The sequence below is a fragment of the Sparus aurata genome, chromosome 5 (assembly GCF_900880675.1).
Source record: "Sparus aurata chromosome 5, fSpaAur1.1, whole genome shotgun sequence".
Classification (NCBI taxonomy): Eukaryota; Metazoa; Chordata; class Actinopteri; order Spariformes; family Sparidae; genus Sparus; species Sparus aurata.
This window is the reverse complement of record NC_044191.1, coordinates 744,123-764,151: the sequence shown is the minus strand read 5'-3', so window position 1 is coordinate 764,151 and position 20,029 is coordinate 744,123. Positions and strand designations below refer to the sequence as shown.

Below are 20,029 nucleotides of genomic sequence, written 5' to 3'. Positions count from 1 at the left end.
CCTCACTGAAGTGTCTTACTATGTTCACTTGTACTTTTTAATCAGGGGGACTCTGGGCATGATGAAATGAAGGGTCCTCCAGGCTCAATGGTGAGCTTGAAATTGTGCCTGTACTTGCCTCACAGTGTTCTTGTTGAACTAATGATGAACTGCTTTTGATAAAGAGATGACTAGAAACACTTATTTTTAGTTGGACTTTTTTAGGGTGCACCAGGGGCTACAGGCAGTATAGGACCACCTGGACTGAATGGGTCTGAGGTGAATTCATATGCAAAGCTTTACCATTTTCCCTTCAAATTGTTTAAATTTAAGTCAGTTAATTAAAAAAACAAATATGGTTGTTTACATAGTTTTTTCATTGCTCTCTACAGGGGGATAAAGGTCCAACTGGTCCACGCGGTCGTAAAGGACCCCCAGTATGTTTTTCAATTCACCTATTAGACTTCACATAAAGTACTGATGGTCACTCAGCAGAATAGATAATTAATCTGCATCTTTAACAGGGCCCGTCAGGATTAGCAGGAGAGACAGGCTCACCAGGACCGAGAGGGAGTCAGGTAAATTTCATGAGTATGGCATCCTACCTTTATAGACACATACACACATAACAAACATCAATCAAGCAAATTGAATATTATAATGAGAGTGGTTATTTATTATAGGACATTACAAGGCCTAACTATTAATAGAAATGGAGAGGCATAACTCAACAAACTACAATATCCACTTCCTTTGAGTATATGTGGAAAATTGACAAACCTGTGCCTTACGGCTTCATTTGGCCCCAAAGTGTGCCACATTATCATAAATGTTATGTTCTAGTCACAGTTTCTTAAAATGTGTTTTTGTCAGGGTCAGCCCGGCTATGATGGCCTTCCTGGTCCAAAAGGGGATGTGGTAGGTTTTGATGCGATCATCTCCAGATGAATATTTGCTCAGTGGGCTAATCGCATCGAGCTTGTACTGTACTGACACTGTTTCCTTTGTTTTCTCTGACAGGGTGAAATAGGTCCCATTGGAACAAAAGGATTTCCTGGCAATGAAGGGCCCATGGTAAATAATATGAATCCATTACTCTAATGTTTAATTCCAGTTTTCAGTTACTCAGTTCAGATAATACTGTCTCAAAATTCCATATGTTCTACTGTTAGTAGAAAAGTTGTGAAAAGTTCCTGGCTTTTGGTGTGTTTCTTTGGATCTAGAGTGTAGTCTGCATGAATTGTTGTCTTAAATCACAGAAACTGATTTTAGACTAGACTTGGACTTGTTGGCTGTGAGACTTGACTTACTTGAATCTTGACTACTAGAAAACTAGACTGGTCTCTAGATTTGTCGTCCCAAGTTTTGACCTGAATAAATACTCAACAACACAGGATATTAGAAATACCGGGGTCCAAATTTTACATTTGCTATGTGGTAGAGGGTACTTTTTGGGCCCCCTCCATTCTAGAGTGGTCCAGGGGCATGATCACCCGTAAGAGAATTAGAAAAATGACCCCTTAAATGATGACTTCTGGGGAATTTTGAGAAAACTGGTTGATTGATAAATTGAGATAAATATATTTCATACATTATAGCACATTACAATACAGCCTATTAGGCCTAAAGACAACAGGTTATTATATTCAACTCATTTGTAGAATAGCAAAGTAGTCTATATACGCAAGACTGAACCATATAGTGGTGAAATATAAAGGCCATCATGATAATTTGCCAATGGAACTTTACAATTATACCTCTCTGTCTCTCACCTCCATCACCTCTCTTTCTCTTTCTCTCACTCTCCTTTCCAGTACAAAAGTTCAGCTTTGCCTGACAGAGTCTGTTCATGTTCATCTTTCATCAGGGCTAGCTACTGGGCAGAGTTTACACAGATGACGCAATCCAAGGATAAAAAAGCACAGACGTTTTCATAACAACGCATTTTTACACCACTCTTTGTAACAGTCAGTAAATTTGCGTTTGTAACTTTATTACCATACCTGTTTTAACTGATGCTGTGTAGACACTAGTCTTCTTCGAAACTGACTTAATAAGTACGTCCCTGCCTCTCCTTTGACAAACACACTGACCTGACGCCAGCTGGACTGACTGATAAAGATGTACATTTACAAAAATATTTGATCAAACCAGGGCTGTCAAAATTTTTTCTTAGATTTAAGACTTATTTCATATCATACATCGTTTTTTTTTTCTTCAACAATCTGTTTATTGAATTTTCAACCATATCAAAAATAGCAGGAACAATAGATATGTATGAATGTACGTGAGAGTCCATTTTTTCCATAAAACCTGTATAAAAACAAATTATAAGAGAATGTTTAAGGACGATGGCTCAAACGTACATATTGAATATTCAAGATAAATGAATGTACATAAAACAGGTTTAAACAGGTAAACATAAACAGGTTTGTAAATATATAAATAAAAAGAGTAAAATATAGCCTGCATGATGAAACAACATCAGCTGCAAAAAATGCTTTGTAAAGATCAATAAAGAATTAATTCAATTGCAGAGGTAATGACTAAACTCCCCTAGCTGTGTCCAACATACTAGATAAGTCCTTGTCTCTAAGAAAATTTATAAATGGGCCCCAGATGTGTCGAAACTGTTCTTGCTTATCTTTAATTGTGTATGTGATTTTTTCCAAGAGTAAACATCTTGACATTTCCTTAAGCCACTGTCCAATGCTTGGTCTATGGGAACTTTTCCATGTTAATGCTATTGATCTTTTAGCATGTAAAAGACACAAGTCTATAAATATCTGTTCTCTACGTTTTATTTTATGTCCTTTTGGATAGATGCCAAGAATAAAGAATCTAGGATCTGCTACTAAATGGATTAAAAGTAACTCTTGAATAATATGACTCACATCTGACCAAAACTCCTTAATCCTTGGGCATTCCAAATGCAATGAAAAAGTGTTCCTTTCTCTTAACCGCATTTGATACATAAATCTGGAAAGTTACGATTAAGTTTGTTCAGTTTCTCTGGTGTGTAATACACTCTCATTAGCCAATTGTATTGCAGGAGTACCATTATTGTATTGGCTGTTTGAGTTTGAGCCCTCTTACATGCCTTGTACCATTCTTCAATTGTCAGTTCGCCCTGTAAATAATTTTTCAGTGCATTAAACTTAGATTCTGTGGATTCCAGTGAGTTAGTCAACAACTGCTAATGTACAGGTAGATGGTATTTCCTGCTTGGCATTGCTGCCTGTCGCACCTCCTCCGGTGCCCACAGGTCAGCTGCAGGGTTATCAGCTGGGAACCACCGTTCACCAACATTTCGCTCCTTTAATCAATAGAACGTCTCCTGGTGGCGGAGCAGTGACAAGGACGTCTCCCTGTCACCCCCTGCAGCTGATAGAAGTTACCCCCTGCGGCTGTTGTCGGGGTTAGGTGTTCTTTCCCCAGTTCCTGTCCTTCCTCCTCAGCCAGAGCCAAAAGCTGCCTTTCTCGGCCTCCTCTGCCAGCTCCTTTGTGGCCTTCCTCAGCTTCCCTCCAGTCACTCCTGCATCCCTCAGAAGGCGTGTGGTTGACAGCCCCACATAGCCTCGGCAGCCAACCTCCACTGGGTAAATGGTGGACTTCCAGCCAGCCTCCCGGCATTCAGCAGCCAGCTCAGAGTACTTGGCCTTCTTGCGCTCATAGGCGGCCTCAATCCCCTCTTCTGAAGGCACCGTCAGCTCGATGAGGTGCACCGCTCTTGCCTTGTTGGACCACACCACAATGTCAGGGCGGAGAGATGTAGTTATGATCTCCGTGGGGAACCGGAGCTGCTTGTTTAGATCGACCCTCATGTCCCACTCCAGGTCAGGGGAAAAGGACCTTGATGTCTCTCTTGGCCTGGTGTATCTTTGTCCGTCCCCTTCCGTGACAAAGCTGGTGTAGTTCTCTGCTGGTGTTGATTCTTTGCTGCCCTGTCGACAACCCTCCAGCACCTCGGCCAGTTTCCTCAGGACCTGGTCCTGACACCATCTATAGCTCCCCTGGGAGAGTGCGATCTTGCAGCCTGACAAGATGTGCTGGAGGCTTGCATTGGGGGCATTGCAAAGTGAGCAGCTTTCCTCGTTCCCGAACCATTGGTGAAGGTTACGAGGACAGGGAAGTGTGTCATAAGTTGCTCGAATGAGGAAGCTGATCCTTGCCTGTGGGATCTTCCACAGGTCAGACCAATTGACGTTCCGGTTGACAATTCCCTCCCAGGTTGTCCGGCTTCCTTGTTGGCCCTGTGACACAGCCTTGATTTTGTAGCACTCTTCCTCTATCCTCGACACCTCCGCCACCACCATCTCCTTCCTCTGCTTGCGGTTAGCCTTGGACCAGAACCGTGGCGTTTCTCCCCATCCTAGCCCTGCTCTTCCTGCCTGGACTATGCCCATGATCTCTCGGTGGTGCAGCCTACTGACAGCTTGGTCGACCTCAGCTTGGGCGTTCCACTTTCGGCCAGTGGGAACCTTGGCGTTGGCCTTCCTCACTGACTGGTCAGTGGACTCTCTTAGTTCGAGAACCAGCCTGGTCTTCTCCTGCATGTAACCCAGACTGATGGACTGCAGTGGAAGCTGCAGTGCATTCTTCCCGAAGAGGCCCGTTTCAGAAAGGCACCGTGGCAGACCCAGCCACTTTCTGATGAATGAGTTGGCTTTTCCATCCATCTTACTCACGGTGGATGAGGGGATCTCACTCATTTTCAGGGGCCACATCACCTTCCTGTAGAGTGTAAACTGGTAGCACCAGACCTTGTACTTCCCAGGGAGTTGGCTCTGGTCGATCTTTGCCAGCCCATCCGTTAGCTGTTTCATTACGGTCCTCCCCATCTGTTTGTCGGACAGCTCTGCGGTGTACTGCCTCCCTAGGCTTTTTATCGGTTGCTCAGACAGGAGGGGGATTTTCTCTCCCCCGACGACAAAGATGGTGTTGTCGTTTCTGACTCCCCTTCTGAGTGACAGGCTACGGGATTTGGAGGGCTTTTTCAAATTGCACACTTCTGATATGATTCCCCTATCAAGAGGGTTCTTAATTAAAACTTTCTCTAATGAAGATAAAGAGGGAATGTTGACGACTTGCTTTTGAGTAGAACCAGTGCTTTCCACAAGCGCCGGCTGCCGGCCATATAGTCGACTACACAGTTAACTCCAGCCGGCTACTTTAATGACTATTATTTTTCGATTTTAATAAAGTTAAATGTTTTTCTAACAGACTGACAATAATGTCAAACTGAACCGCACTCATTAAAATTGTGATTCGCTGTGCTTGTACTGATAATAATCACAAATTACTCCGATCATCGCCGACTTCATTGATCACAAGGGAGAGAAACTCATCCGCGGCCCCGACACGCGGTGTGTGCGCGCGCGCACTCAGCGGAGTCAGTGTGTCGGCCGTCGAAGGCAAGAAGCAGGGCTCACCATAATACGCTTATTTTGTCACCGATAATCCACTCTTCTCTTCCAGCGTCCATTTAGCAATACCTGCGACACGTGCTGGCATCAAAAAACACTGTCGGTTGTACAAATGAAACCAAACGGACTCTAAGAGTGTATTTTCATTAGTTGCTAAGGGAGAAACGTTCACTGAGTGTTTAATTGTGTAGCCACCACTGCAGACTGTGAAGGTGTCATGCACCGACAATAAGATATTTACAAGCCCAGAACGCCTCATGATGCAATATTATGTGAGCTTGTATATTTATTATTTTCAGTTCACAGTTTTTATTGGTGCATTAGCGTCTGGCATACTTAGTTACACTAATGAATAAAAGAAGATGCGATATTTTGTAATAATAATAATAATATAATATATAGAGTAGATATTGATGCTGATAATAATAATAATATTAATAATAATAATAATAATAATAATAATAGAGCAAATGTCTGAGAAATTAATATAGGCTGCCTGTTCTGCAGGCACACTTAGGCTAATAATAATAATAATAATGTAACATTATTATTATTATTATTACATTTAAGACCAGTGTATAAGATCGTACACCCCCCTCCCCGGCTGGCTACTTATGTATTATGGCTGGCTAGTCTGTGTCTTAGTGGAAAGCCCTGGTAGAACCTATAAAGCATCTGAGCTGTAGGTATTTAAAAAAATGTTTACGAGGACTATTATAACTATCAACCAGCTCTCCAAATGATTTGATATTTCCATCCTCTGAATCAAATATGTCAGCAATTAAGCGTAATCCTCTGTCAGCCCACATTTAAAGCCACCATCATCCCTCCCTGGTATGAAATAATTATTTCCCCATATTGGACTGTATTGAAAAAGAGTTTGCGTTTCCTTTAAGTATTTTTGCACATCATACTATACAGCAACCATATTTTTAACGATGGGGTTCTGTGTTTTTTTAAGTAGTTTTTTAGGATTATCTGAGTATATGTATGCTGGTAGCTGAGGCTTTAAAGAAAACGATTCAATATCTTTCCATGCTGGTGAGCTGTCTGATGAATAATAAAACCTCATAGACCTAATTTGAGTTGCCCAGTAATACCATAGCAGGTTTGGGCATTTCAGCCCTCCCCTGTCGAAAGGTAAGTATAGAAGGGATAAGCGAAGCCCGGGACATCTATTTTTCCAAATAAAACGGTTGAACACTTTTTGAAGACTAGAAAAAAAGTTTGAAGGAGGCGGCAAGGGGATATTCTGAAAAAGGTACAATAATTTTGGCAGGGTGTTCATTTTGAAAATATTAATTCTACCTATTACAGAGATCGAAAGAGATGTCCATTTATCAACTGATTCAAAGATGGACTTCACCACTGGTGTATAATTGGTTTGTACAATTTCCTCTAGCTTGTTGGTAATTTGAATTCCCAAATAAGTAAAGCTGTTAACAATCTTAAATTGGTTAGCGTGAATAGGGGGGTTTTCTCTTTCAAATGAGTTAAGCAGCAAAATGGATGATTTGAGGGTGTTAATTTTGTGACCGGAGATACTACTGAATCTTTTCATAAAGTTCCATTAGAGCCGGAATAGAAACACTTACATTGTCTGCAAAAAGAGCTATGCGGTGTTATAGTTGACCAATACATATTCCGGAAATCAGTGTGTGATTTCTTATTGCCATTGCTAGAGGCTCTATTGCTATTATATACATCCTTTTTTTGACTGTCATAAAAGTCTAGCGTAAACTCTGCCAGTGGGTAGGCTAGATTTTCATAGTTTATTAATCTGTGGTTGGGAGGGATGACTTACAAATACTCTGGTGTCTCTGTCTGTATTAAAAACATCACTGGTATTGATCTGTTGTTTTTTTCTCTTTCGTTCTTGCCTTTAGGTAGGTTCATGGTTGGTTTGCTTTTGCAGTGTTCCCCATCATCAGTTGAAAGAAGTGACAAAGTAATACTTTGTTTCACTGACCGCAGCATTTAATTCAGAGTCTACCAAAATGATTCTCTCTATGTATGTAGGCTAATAAACCAATGTTATTCTGCAGTACAATGCTTTTGCATCTTTCAAGTAGAGTTATGTTTAGGTAATTTTCGACCTAAAAAGAAATGCCTAGGTCCGGACCTCGGTGGCCTCAATGCTGGGTACGGTATGGCCATGAACAATAGAAAGAACAGAACAGAAAACCGGCAGTCATTGCATGGCCCGAGATCCCAAATATGTAATTATTAGGTTAATGCATTGAACGGATTTTTGAATACCATTAAGACAGCTTTGAAAGTAAACTGCTTAAATTAATGTTATTTTAGCATTTATCATTCAGCTTTAAACCTAAAAGACTAAGAGCTTTACTTGCCAGACCGAAAAGGCACAGGTCTCCTTTAAGAAGACTTGTACTTGTCTCTACTGACTTGAGCTGACTTGAAACATACTGTAATTTGACTGGACTTAAGACCTAAGACAAAACTTTAGAGTTCAACAAAAGTTGAGACTGGAAGTGGACTTGGACTTGTATCAACTGATTAGGGACGAGAGAACTTACCCTAACAGGTCGATGGTACATCTGTGGCCCTAATTGTTGCTGTATACCCCACAGTGGTAGCAGTAGTCAGCCCTTGATGGCATTCGTTTTTTTTGGTAAAGTAAGTAAGTAAATCAATATGTGAGAGGAGAAACAATGGAAGGGAAAGAAAGGGAAAGCTCCTTGAGCCTATCACTGTAGTATCCAAGATTTCAATGTTCTTGAATACAGTTTTATTATCGTATCCATACAACTGAATCACCTTAAACCAAAACAGCCATTCCGACACCTATAAATATCGAGTCAATCACAGACATTGTCCCTCTATGCATTGTTCCAAGCAAGCATGTTCATACTTCATGGTTTCTCTGCTTGCTCTTTTAGGGGATGCCTGGAAGTCCTGGTCCAAAAGGATTTACAGGTGGCACAGTAAGCAGTATAGTCTTCTGTTTTAAATTAAATGTCTTTGTTAACACTCAGGATTGAGGTCAGTGATTATTAAAGCTGTATTAGTCAATTTCTGTCCATGAGGGAAGAACTTTAGGTTCCTTCTGTAACCCCAGTTCTCTGATGGTCATGAGTCAGATGTCTCACTATGGAATATGTCCCTTCGCATATTCACAGGCACACTAATACCAGGGTGCCAGCCCTGAGTGGCTGACAGTCATGGCATTTAACTCAGGGCCCTGTATTTTATAAAAGACTGACACAGCATCACTTGTCATTTAAAACCAGCACATATGTATCTTCTCGCTTCGCACAGCAGCAAGAAGGTCTGGTAAGACAGGTCACTCATGCTATTTAGAGAACCAAGGTTATGGAATGTCTCTTTCTAAGCATCCGTTTTGATGTCAAACTATTAATTATTGTATCAAATTAAACCACTCACGGGCCATTGCGAGTCCACCCTTGACACAAACAGGTCCACTGCTGCGCATATCTGATCCACTACAGCCAGATGCATACTAAATACTACTAAATACACACTAAAGTCAATATAAACTCGATACAGACAACGCTCCAATATCTACAAGTGCAGCAAGTCTTTTGCATGTACGAGTGGAAACACCAGCAATCTTTCTAAACAAGTAGTGAGAGTACATCACAAGTCATGACTGGCAGCCAGTCAGGTCAGGCATAATGCTGTTCATGTTTCTGTGAATATGTGAGGGGGAGTAACCCATAGTGGGATATTGAAACGACTACTATGAAAGAGAAACAAGAATAATCTGACACAGAGCAGTGATATACTGCCTTCTCAAGCCCAATTTTAAATAAAGACTATAGTGGGTTAAAGGTTAATAATAAATTCAACTGAATCAAGCTGAAAATGATGAGTCAAACTCAGACAGGGTAATAAAGGTAAGCAATACAATGACAAGTACAAATGTAATGTAATGTTGATGTGCAGGGCTTCAGAGGACTGATTGGTGACAAAGGAGAAGCTGGACCGAAAGGAGACAGAGTAAGATCGAATTGATGATTGAATGTAAAATCAAACAAATGTAATAGGTCTTGGGTTAGCTGAACTGCATGATTTTAGTGTAATGTGTAAATTAAAGGAAAAGTTCACCCAATTATGAAAATAGTTTTGCAGTCACAGTGAGTGTCACAACAAAACAGTGTTGCATCATTTTCCTATAACACTGAAGTAGATGGAGACTTGTTTTTAAATATCAAAAATAATAAAATAATAAAATATATACTGATTCCATATAGCTCTTCAAGCGTGATCCAAGTCTCCAGAAGCCCTGAGATACCAAATTGATTGAAAAGATGTTATTTACACCCTCACCTCGAGCCTTCACACCCACTTCAGGCAAGGGGCATGGTATGTGGGGAGGGTTTAAATAACGTCTTTTCAAATCAATTTGGCATCTCAGACCTTCTGGTGACTTGGATCATATCAGATGAGTTGTATTGAGTCCCTTTTGTTTTTTAATATTTTCGCAGTTTAATGACAGTAAACAAAGGAGATCACATAGGTATAACACCATTTTATGGTCCAAAGCTCTGATGAGTAATTGTTCCCTTAGGGCCCACCAGGTGATTCAGGGATCCAGGGTCAGCATGGAGAGAGGGGTGAACATGGCAGCACTGGTCCTCCGGGGATGAGAGGTCAACCTGGGACCCAAGGAGAAAAGGTACTGATCCACATATCATCAGTAATCTCCTTTGCTTTAGTATGAAGCAACACTTCAATGCCAGACTGGCAGTAACTGATGCAACTACATAATGAATAGCTTATAAGGGGACTTCATTGTATGTTAACAGTCAAATAAATGTTGTCTAAGTTTTAACTACCAGTTATGAGGCGTCACCAACTTAACTAACTCTGTCACTTTATTTTTGCTTGTGGCTATAATAGGAATACGATTTCAACATTGTTGCATTTTAAGCATTTGTATATGTTGTGGGTATATGAGCATGTTCTGTGATAATTATGTGTTCTGTTTAATTCTAATGATTTTATGGGTCATGTCTCCTCAGGGTGAAGATGGAGAGGCAGGTCACACGGGTGAAGTTGGGAAACAGGGGCCAAAGGTTAGAGGCTTTATTGCTGCCTGGTCAAGGGAAGCTAATAAACTGGAACCATATGTGTCACAGCTTATTGTCCACAGTGACATTTATTACAGTATACTGCACTTGCAGCAGAAAGACAAAGCTTTTAAACAGAGTGACGAGGACAGATGGCCAGTGTTACTGCTCCTGTTAGTGCAGTATAATTGATACTAATTTTAGTACCTCTATTACTGGCACTACTTCTTCTTAACAACGATAAGCAAAGGTGTGTACTCATCAGTGTGATATTAAATATATGTGAATCAACAGCAACATGTGCACAACTATACAAAAAACTGTAATGCACTGCAACTGTAATTTCTCTATCGTCTCGAGACTATCTCTCCACTCCGTTACATATTCCATATGTACGGGGCATGACCCCCGCTGCTTGTCAGGGCACTTGGATATTTCTTTAAGATACACCGGCTTGCCCGGCCACGCCCCATTGCGTAGCTACAAAGCACCTGCGCCGGCGTGTAATCACTGATTGTTTGATCTCCACTTGTGTGTCAGGGTGCAGTGTCACACAATCTACAGAAAACAAAAGGAAAGTAAGGAAAAGTAAGGAAAGAGAGGAAACTGTACAGCTGTGTATCCGCTTTCCAGAGTGTAAGTCGGGGCGTCTGTCTCTGGCAGCCTCCCTGGATTGCTGTGCAGAACTCTTCCTGTCCTCTTTCAGCGGAGCCATCATCCTGCCCAGTCGAGCCGGAGGTTCTCTGGCTCCCGGCAGTGGTGGCTGTGGGTTCTTCCCGGCGTATTGCTCGCGGCTTGTGAGCTGACGCGCTCGGTAGGGTAATTACACATCGTGCATCTGGTCTGGGCAAGCCGGAGGTCTCCGGCCCCCGGCCTTGGCGGCGTCCTCTCCCCGGCGTATTGCCCGCGGCCCACGGGCTGACGCGCTCGGCGGTGAACGTCTCTCCCAGTTCAAGCACTCTCCCGCTCCCCGGCGTATTGCTCGCGGCTCGCGAGCTAACACGCTCGGGGGATACGCGCTGAGTATTGTCAGTGTCCTCTCTCCAGCGTATTGCTCGCGGCTCGTGAGCTGACGCGCTAGTGGGGTACACATCGCGCACCTGGTCTGGGAGCCGGAGGTCTCTGGCTCCTGGCCTCGGCAGCGTCCTCTCCCCGGCGTATTGCCCGTGGCTCGCGGGCTGACGCGCTTGGCGGCAAACGTCTCTCCCAGTTCAAGCACTCTCCTCCCATCCCCTCGTGAGCGTACGGCCCTCACAGCGGCCGGCACGCAGAGTACACTCAAAAACAAATAATAAACAAGAGGGCTGCGGTGCTACCGGCTAGCAGGTAAACAGGAAGTGGCGAAGTACTTCCGGTTTCCGGCCCCTGGCAGTATGGCAGACCAGGAGGGACATTGCTGTGTGGGTTGCGGGGCGGCCATGCCCCTAGAGGATGGGCATGATAACTGCGTGCTCTGTTTGGGACACGAGCATGCTCTTGTCTCTAAGGAAAATCCTCAGTCGTGCATGGATTGCTTTATTCTGCCTGCATGCACTAGGGAGGCTTGCTTGCTTTTTTGCTGCAAAGCATGCGGGCTCCCATGTTTCTGAGAGGCCGAGACAGAAAATTGGGAGAATGGCGGCAGCCTCAGAGGGGAGGAGGAAGTATTTAGGAGCCTGGCAGGCCCCATTGCCTCCACTCCAGCCTATGGTGGTCCGGCCTCCGCTTAGCTCTTTCCCGCCCCCGGCTTCGGGGTCAGGCAGGGAAGAAGAAGGAGCCGAGGAGGAGGACGTGGATGTGGAAACCGTCTTTTCCTCTGATGACAATGACCTCTCTTGTGCACAGCACACAGAGAGGGGGGTTGGCCCACCGGTTCGAGGAGGTGATTAACAGGGCTTCCAGCCCTGCCTGAGAACCCGGGGGCCACATCTTCTAGGTTTGAGGAGGGTATAGAGGTGTGCCCTGCATCAACCCAGGTGCCCCTCCTACCTGTCTTTAAAGAGCTGCTGTGTCAGCAGTTCCAGTCTCCAGCTGCTACCCACAGGTGGTCTGCGGCATGTCGCCGTTTCTCCAACGTGCATGATAGGGACCAGATTGCCTGTGGGCCACTTCCCGCAGTGGACCGAACCCTCACTCCACTAGTTTCTCCCTCCAGCTCCATCCTCGGTAATGCCACCTGCTCTAGCAAGAACTGCAGGGTTATGGATAGTCTGCTCGCTAAGCTACATAAGGCTATGGCGGTGCAGACTCGCTTGGCCAATACCGGGGCCATTTTGTCACTCTACCTCCGCAACTTGTCTCATCAAGTTCATGCAGACACCAGTGTTGGCGAGGGGCTGCGGATGGCCTCCTCATGCCTCTCCTCAGTGATGAAGGAGCAGGCTGAGGCAGCAGGCTGTGCCTTAGCTTCCTTCTGGGTGGTCAGGCGCCACCTACGGCTGTCTCAGTCCCAGCTTCAGCAGGGGGATAGAGACTGCCTGCTTAAGGTGCCAGTGGAACCCACCGCAATGTTTGGGCCCCACGCTACTGCCTTAATACAGCAGGCTCAGGAGAGCCGTCGCTGTGCGAAGGAGGTCTCAGGTGGCCTGGCCAGGCGCGTCACGGGCTCTGGGAGGCCAAGACCGCCTCGGCCTCAGCCGGCACCAGAAGCCCCAACATGGGGTCAAGGGGACCTTAGACACCAGTTGGAGGCTTCCCGGCAGCGCAGGTACCGCTGACAGGGCAAAGGGAGAGGACCACCTGCTAAGGCTCAGAGTCCCTCTAGGCGCCCCCCTGAACTAGGTCTGCGCCTGAACTACAAGAAGAGCAGGCTCGAGCCTTCCCAGGTGACCACCTTCCTGGGGATGGTCCTGGACTCGAGGAGTGCGACGGTTGCTCTGACCCTGGAGAGGCAGCAGGCTTTCAGGTCTGGTTGGCCCTGGGGGCAGACCCGTAGGTGGTCTCAACCATGACCCGCGGTTACCGTATCCAGTTCTTGCACCGGCCACTGGTAACAAGGACACCCACCTTTACAACAGTGGGCGATCCTCAACAGAGAGCAGTCTTGCAGGCGGAGCTGTCCACTCTCCTGGAGAAGGAAGCTATAAGGGAGGTGCCCTTCGGAGATCAGAAAGTGGATGCGGCCCTCTCCCCCCTGAGGCAGGGAGGGATCAGGATCCTAAACTGCCTTGACGACTGGCTGGTCTGTGCGGTCTCGGAGGAGCAGTGCCGCCACCACGTAGCCCGGCTGTTGAACCACGTTCAGGGCTTAGGTCTGTGCCTGAACTACAAGAAGAGCAGGCTTGAGCCTTCCCAGGTGACCACCTTCCTGGGGATGGTCCTGGACTCGAGGAGTGCGACGGTTGCTCTGACCCTGGAGAGGCAGTAGGCTTTCAGGACTTGCCTCGCCCCTTTCCAGCTGCAGGCTCTGGTCAACTGGAGACTCTGCCTTCGCCTTATGGGCCTAAGGGCAGCCATGGTGCAGGTGGTCCCCCTTGCCCTCTTACACATGCGGCCCGTGCAGAGATGTCTGCTGGGCTTGGGGCTGTGCCCTTAGAGGTCCCACAAGACCAAAGTGGTGACCTCTCGGAGGCTTCACAGGGCCCTCCAGTGGTGGAAGGTCCCAGCAAACATCAAGCTGGGCCGAGCCCTGGGTCCAGTGATCTATCGCCAGCCGGTGTACACAGACGCATCCTCCTTGGGGTGGGGCGCCGTACACGAAGGCTGTGGTGTCAACGGTGTCTGGACCGGCCGGTGGCTGTGTCAGCACATAAATGTCCTAGAGATGAGGGCTCTGCGTCGTTTCCTGCCAAGGTTAAAGGGTCACCACGTCATCGTCCGCACCGACAGCACAGTGACGGTCACTTGCATCAACAGACAGGGGGGCCTCGGCTCCCCTGCCCTGTGCAAGCCCGCAACCATCCTGTGGCAGTGGACTCACCCACACTTCCTCTCGCTCAGAGCCGTGCACGTGCCAGGGGCACTGAACTCCGCGGCAGACATCATGAGGGGAGGGCCCCAGCCGGGGGAGTGGAGACTCCACCCTCAGGTGGTCTCCGAGATAGGGCGCCGCCTAGGCAGGGCAGAGGTCGACCTGTGTGCGTCCAGGGAGTCGACGCATTGCCCGCTCCTTTTCTCCCTGAGGAACGACGATCCCCTATGGGTCGGGATGCTCCGGCGCATCCTTGGCCCAGGGTTCTGCTCTACGCCTTTTCCCCCTTCACTCTTCTCCAGCCTCCTCTCCGAAGAGTTCCGGCGGAGCATGTGCAGCTTATACTGGTGGCTCCCCTGTGGCCCCACATGCTGCGGTTCTCAGCGATTCCACCCCTGCTGGACGGGTCGCCATGGGAGCTCCCGCACCAGAGAGACCTGCTCTCCCAGGCGAACGAAGCCCTGTTCCACCCCTTCCCAGAGGGGCTCAGGCTGGTGGCTTGGCCCCTGAGAGGGACAGGCTCCTGGCCTTAGGATTGCCGGAGCCTGTGGTGGCGACAATCCAGCATGCCCGGGCTCCTTCCACGAGGGCTGCCTATTCATACCGTTGGCAGGTGTTTACCACCTGGTGTGTGTCTCACCAGGTGGACCCATATTTGGCCTCGGCTCAGGAGATCCTGCGGTTCCTGCAGTCCCAGCTTGAGGCACAGAAGGCCGCTGTAACACTGCGAGGGTTGGTGGCAGCAATCAAGGCAGTGCGCATCGGGGAAATTGCATTTCCCGGTTTCTTCGAGGGGCTCAGCGACTTAAGGTGCGTACCGCCGGTCCTGCAGTTCCCCCCTGGATCTGGATGTCGTCCTTGGAGCCCTTCAGCGTCCCCCCTTTGAACCTTTAGGGGGTGCTGACCTCAAATGGCACAAGGGAGAGAAACTCATCCGCGGCCCCGACACGCGGTGTGTGTGCGCGCGCACTCAGCGGAGTCAGTGTGTCGGCCGTCGGAGGCGAGAAGCAGGGCTCACCATAATACGCTTATTTTGTCACCGGTAATCCACTCTTCTCTTCCAGCGTCCATTTAGCAATACCTGCGACACGTGCTGGCATCAAAAAACACTGTCGGTTGTACAAATGAAACCAAACGGACTCTAAGAGTGTATTTTCATTAGTTGCTAAGGGAGAAACGTTCACTGAGTGTTTAATTGTGTAGCCACCACTGCAGACTGTGAAGGTGTCATGCACCGACAATAAGATATTTACAAGCCCAGAACGCCTCATGATGCAATATTATGTGAGCTTGTATAGCCTATTATTTATTATTTTCAGTGCGCAAATCACAGTTTTTATTGGTGCATTAGCGTCTGGCATACTTAGTTACACTAATGAATAAAAGAAGATGCGATATTTTGTAAAAATAATAATATAATATATAGAGTAGATATTGATGCTGATAATAATAATAATATTAATAATAATAATAATAATAATAATAATAGAGCAAATGTCTGAGAAATTAATATAGGCTGCCTGTTCTGCAGGCACACTTAGGCTAATAATAATGTAATAATAATATTAATAATGTAACATTATTATTATTATTATTACATTTAAGACCAGTGTATAAGATCGTACTACCCATGGGATGGTGGGTTGCACCGTCTCCTCATGGGGTGTCTATCTACCCCGTACATATGGAATATGTAAAGGAGTGGAGAGATAGTCTCGAGACGATAGAGAACGTATGGTTACATTGTAACCTTGGTTCTCTGAGTGAAGAGACTATCTCTCCAGCCCCTAGGCCGCTCGGAGACACGTTTCGCTCAAACTATCAGTGATTACACGCCGGCGCAGGTGCTTTATAGCTACGCAATGGGGTGTGGCCGGGCAAGCCGGTGTGTTTTAAAGAAATATCCAAGTGCCCTGACAAGCAGCGGGGGTCATGCCCCGTACATATGGAATATGTAACGGAGTGGAGAGATAGTCTCTTCACTCAGAGAACCAAGGTTACAATGTAACCATACGATTTGCAATTCATTATTTTGATAAATACGTACAATATCATGAAGATCCCTAGTAACATGTTCATTTGCATATACAGTGGGGAAGTAAGTTCCAACCACAGGTGGTCAATTTTATGTCAGTTTTATTCTAAAGATTAATGTTTTTATTCATATTTAAGGGCAGCAGAGGCCCCCCTGGACACAATGGGAATTTAGGACTCAAAGGACCAAGGGTAACTATAATCTGCACAGTAGCAACTTTCAATTATTATTCTGTGTTAGTTTATTGTAGAGAAAATATGTATTGTTTTCAAAAGGTTTTTTTTTGTCTGTGTCTTTCTGTCTGTCTGTCTGTCTGTCTGTCTGTCTGTATTTCCAGGGTCGGACAGGACTCCACGGCCTGTTTGGTCTACCTGGCATGCCGGTGAGAACAAACCCAATGAGCTAAAAGCCAGCTCATCAGGTCTGATAGTTACCTGCCGATACTATACCGTATTTGTGTATTCTTTGTGTGGATTGTTGTAGGGTTTCAAAGGCAGAGCTGGCATTGAGGGACCAGAAGGAAAGCCTGGTACACAGGTTCCCATTTTATAACTTTCCATTTCATATGATTCTGTTTACATTCTTTACTTTGAATCAACTCCATCAAGCCATGTCAACATTTTACCTCTAACATTGGATACATTTTAATGTCATCTGTCCTACGTGCAGGGTGTTCCTGGCTCTGTTGGCTCTCCTGGCCCTGACGGAGACAGAGTGAGTTTTTTTTTCTTTTTTAATTGAGCGTGGTACAACCAACGTTAAATATTCTGGCCTCAAGAGGATGCTAGTTCACTGACATGTTTGTGATGTCTTCTAACATTTTGCCTGTGAGCATCAATGGTCTGTATTGTAACAATTAATACTTTATAAAAGTAGGCCCTCGTCAAAATAGTTACCGGGCAGTGTCGCGCTTTGTATGTTTTGTAAGCAAGTTCTTAATAGATAATAACTGCATCAGTTTCAATGTCATGCTGACAGTGCATCAAACCTGGAGGCTGCCTGTCAGCAGTTTACAATACATTACACTGTTAGTCTGATAAAACAGTTGATGATAGTGTCCAAATAAATGAATAAATACATTTTCACGTTGCCTTCATAGACTGTAATATTGATGTTACCAGAGACAAAGCAACATTATGTAGTCATTCGTGTTTTGTCCAATACCGTTTATGGTATCAGAAATTTCTGTAACAATTTGGTACTTAAGACTTACATCAAACTAAACTTGTGCTATTGAAACTAAACAAGCATGCGCAGGAATTTTGGCGATGTGGGAGTTAAAGCTGTCCAGCACGCCAAGCTACCTGAGCCAGAGACAAAGAACACCTGGCTGTATCCTGTTACCGGCTAAACCTCTGTCTACATGGGCTGACTTGGCTTATGATCAGAAGCTAACAACTAAAAGCCATAATTAGGCTCTTGTCTCTTGCTCGTTCATTCCCAAATTTTACTGCTCAAAGCTTGCTCCTTTATGGCTATGGAGCCGTAAAGGAGCTCAATAAGAGTTCTCATTTCAGTCTTGTTGTAGTCTTTTTTGGTCTCAAACATTTCTCATTTGTTTCTCCTAAAATTCCTTAGGAGCAATAGTTGAGACTTGTGACTTTTACTGCTCAAACCTTGCTCCTTTCTAGCACTGGGGAGACAAAACTAAGATTTCTCATTTGTTTCTCCTAAAATTCCTTAGGAGCAATAGGTGAGACCTGACAGCTAGCAACAGGAGCCTTACTTGAGAAATGACAGAGCTTTCTTTGAGCCTGTCTTTGGAGACAAAAATGAGCAATACTGGAGCCATAATTTTACCTGCACTGGGGAGACAAAACTGAGATTTCTCATTCGTTTCTCCTAAAATTCCTTAGGAGCAATAGTTGAGACTTGACAGCTAGCAACAGGAGCCTTGCTTGAGACATGACGGAGCTTTATTTGAGCCTTCCTTTGGAGACAAAAATGAGCAATACTGGAGCTATTTAAACAACAATAACAAACCCACCCAGAGGAAAATTTTACTGCTCAAAGCTTGCTCCTTTCCAGCATGGGGGAGAAAAAAACTGAGATTTATCGTTTATTTCTCCTAAAATTCAGTAGGTTCAATAGGTGAGACAAACAGCCCAGCTAGCAGGGAATGTTCCCACAACATTGGCTAACATTCCCTACAAGTTCTTATCATGTTTTTAAAAAAAATGTTTGTATCTAATGTTCAGAGAACATTTTAAGGATGTTTATCATTTCAAATAATGTTCCTACAACGTTAAATGTTAAGAAAGGAAGAATGTTTTAGGTGCCACATTCTGAAGATGTTTTGGTGATGTTGTTGAAGTAAAACATTCACATAATGTTACAAAATAGCAAAGGGAGAACATTCTTAAGGCAACATTTAGAAAATGTTTTTGGCATGTTTTTAAGGCCTCTGATTACAGAACAGTTTTTATAAAACTTTCCTACAATGTTATATGATAACAAAGGAAGAACATTGTCATGGCAACATGTGGAAAATGTTTTCAGAATATTATTAAGGCATACAATCCCAAAACATTTTTCTAAAATGTTCCTGTAATGTGATATGTTAACAAAGGAAGAATGTTTTAGCTGTAACATTCTCGGGACGTTTTGGGGATATGGAGGAGGTAACATATTATAGAATGTCCTTCTATAAAACATTACGAGAATGATACACGAAAACAAAGGAATAACATTCTGAAAGCAACAGTTTGAAAATGTTTTCAGGATGTTATTAGGGCCTCAGATTATATCACGTTTGTTAGAAAACATTTCAACAATGTTATGTGATAACAAAGGAAAAACATTCTTAAGCAACATTTGGCAAAAAAAAGCACAAATGTTTTTGGGATGTTCTGAAGGCCTCAGTTCACAAAACGTTCTTTATAGAACATTCCTGTGATGTGATATGTTAACAAAGGTTGAACACTTTGTCTGCAACATTCTGAGAATGTTTTGGTGATGTTGCTGAGTTAACATATATAGAATGTTCTTCTTTAAAACATTCCCACAATGTTATATGATAACAAAGGAAGCATATTCTGTAAGCAACACTTGGAAAATGTTTTCGGGATGTTCTGAAGACCTCAGTTCACAAAACAATCTTCATAGAACATTCCTGTAATGTGATACGTTAACAAAGGTGGAACACTTTGTCTGCGACATTCTGAGAATGTTTTGGTGATGTTGCTGAGTTAACATATATAGAATGTTCTTCTTTAAAACATTCCCACAATGTTATATGATAACAAAGGAAGCATATTCTGTAAGCAACACTTGGAAAATGTTTTCGGGATGTTCTGAAGGCCTCAGTTCACAAAACATTCTTCATAGAACATTCCTGTAATGTGATACCTTAACAAAGGTGGAACACTTTGTCTGCGACATTCTGAGAATGTTTTGGTGATGTTGCTGAGTTAACATATATATAATGTTCTTCTTTAAAACATTCCCACAATGTTATATGATAACAAAGGAAGCATATTCTGTAAGCAACACTTGGAAAATGTTTTCGGGATGTTCTGAAGGCTTCAGTTCACAAAACATTCTTCATAGAACATTCCTGTAATGTGATACGTTAAAACTTTGTCTGCGACATTCTGATAACATTTAACATTTCTGACAATAGTGATCTCTTCAGAAAAAAATT

The 20,029-nt window shown here is 44.5% G+C and overlaps 1 protein-coding gene across 1 annotated transcript in view; it reads left to right on the top strand.

Annotated features, from left to right (window-relative positions):
* The window catches only part of LOC115580941 (collagen alpha-1(I) chain), a 137,396-nt gene that overhangs the window by 55,275 nt on the left and 62,092 nt on the right, over positions 1-20,029 (top strand). Inside the window, exons 19-32 of the mRNA XM_030415680.1 lie at positions 46-90; positions 205-258; positions 372-416; positions 504-557; positions 853-897; positions 1,000-1,053; positions 8,309-8,353; positions 9,336-9,389; positions 9,961-10,068; positions 10,415-10,468; positions 16,524-16,577; positions 16,724-16,768; positions 16,870-16,923; positions 17,056-17,100. Of these exons, the coding sequence (XP_030271540.1) occupies positions 46-90; positions 205-258; positions 372-416; positions 504-557; positions 853-897; positions 1,000-1,053; positions 8,309-8,353; positions 9,336-9,389; positions 9,961-10,068; positions 10,415-10,468; positions 16,524-16,577; positions 16,724-16,768; positions 16,870-16,923; positions 17,056-17,100 (756 nt within the window). The remainder of the gene's footprint in view (positions 1-45; positions 91-204; positions 259-371; positions 417-503; positions 558-852; positions 898-999; positions 1,054-8,308; positions 8,354-9,335; positions 9,390-9,960; positions 10,069-10,414; positions 10,469-16,523; positions 16,578-16,723; positions 16,769-16,869; positions 16,924-17,055; positions 17,101-20,029) is intronic.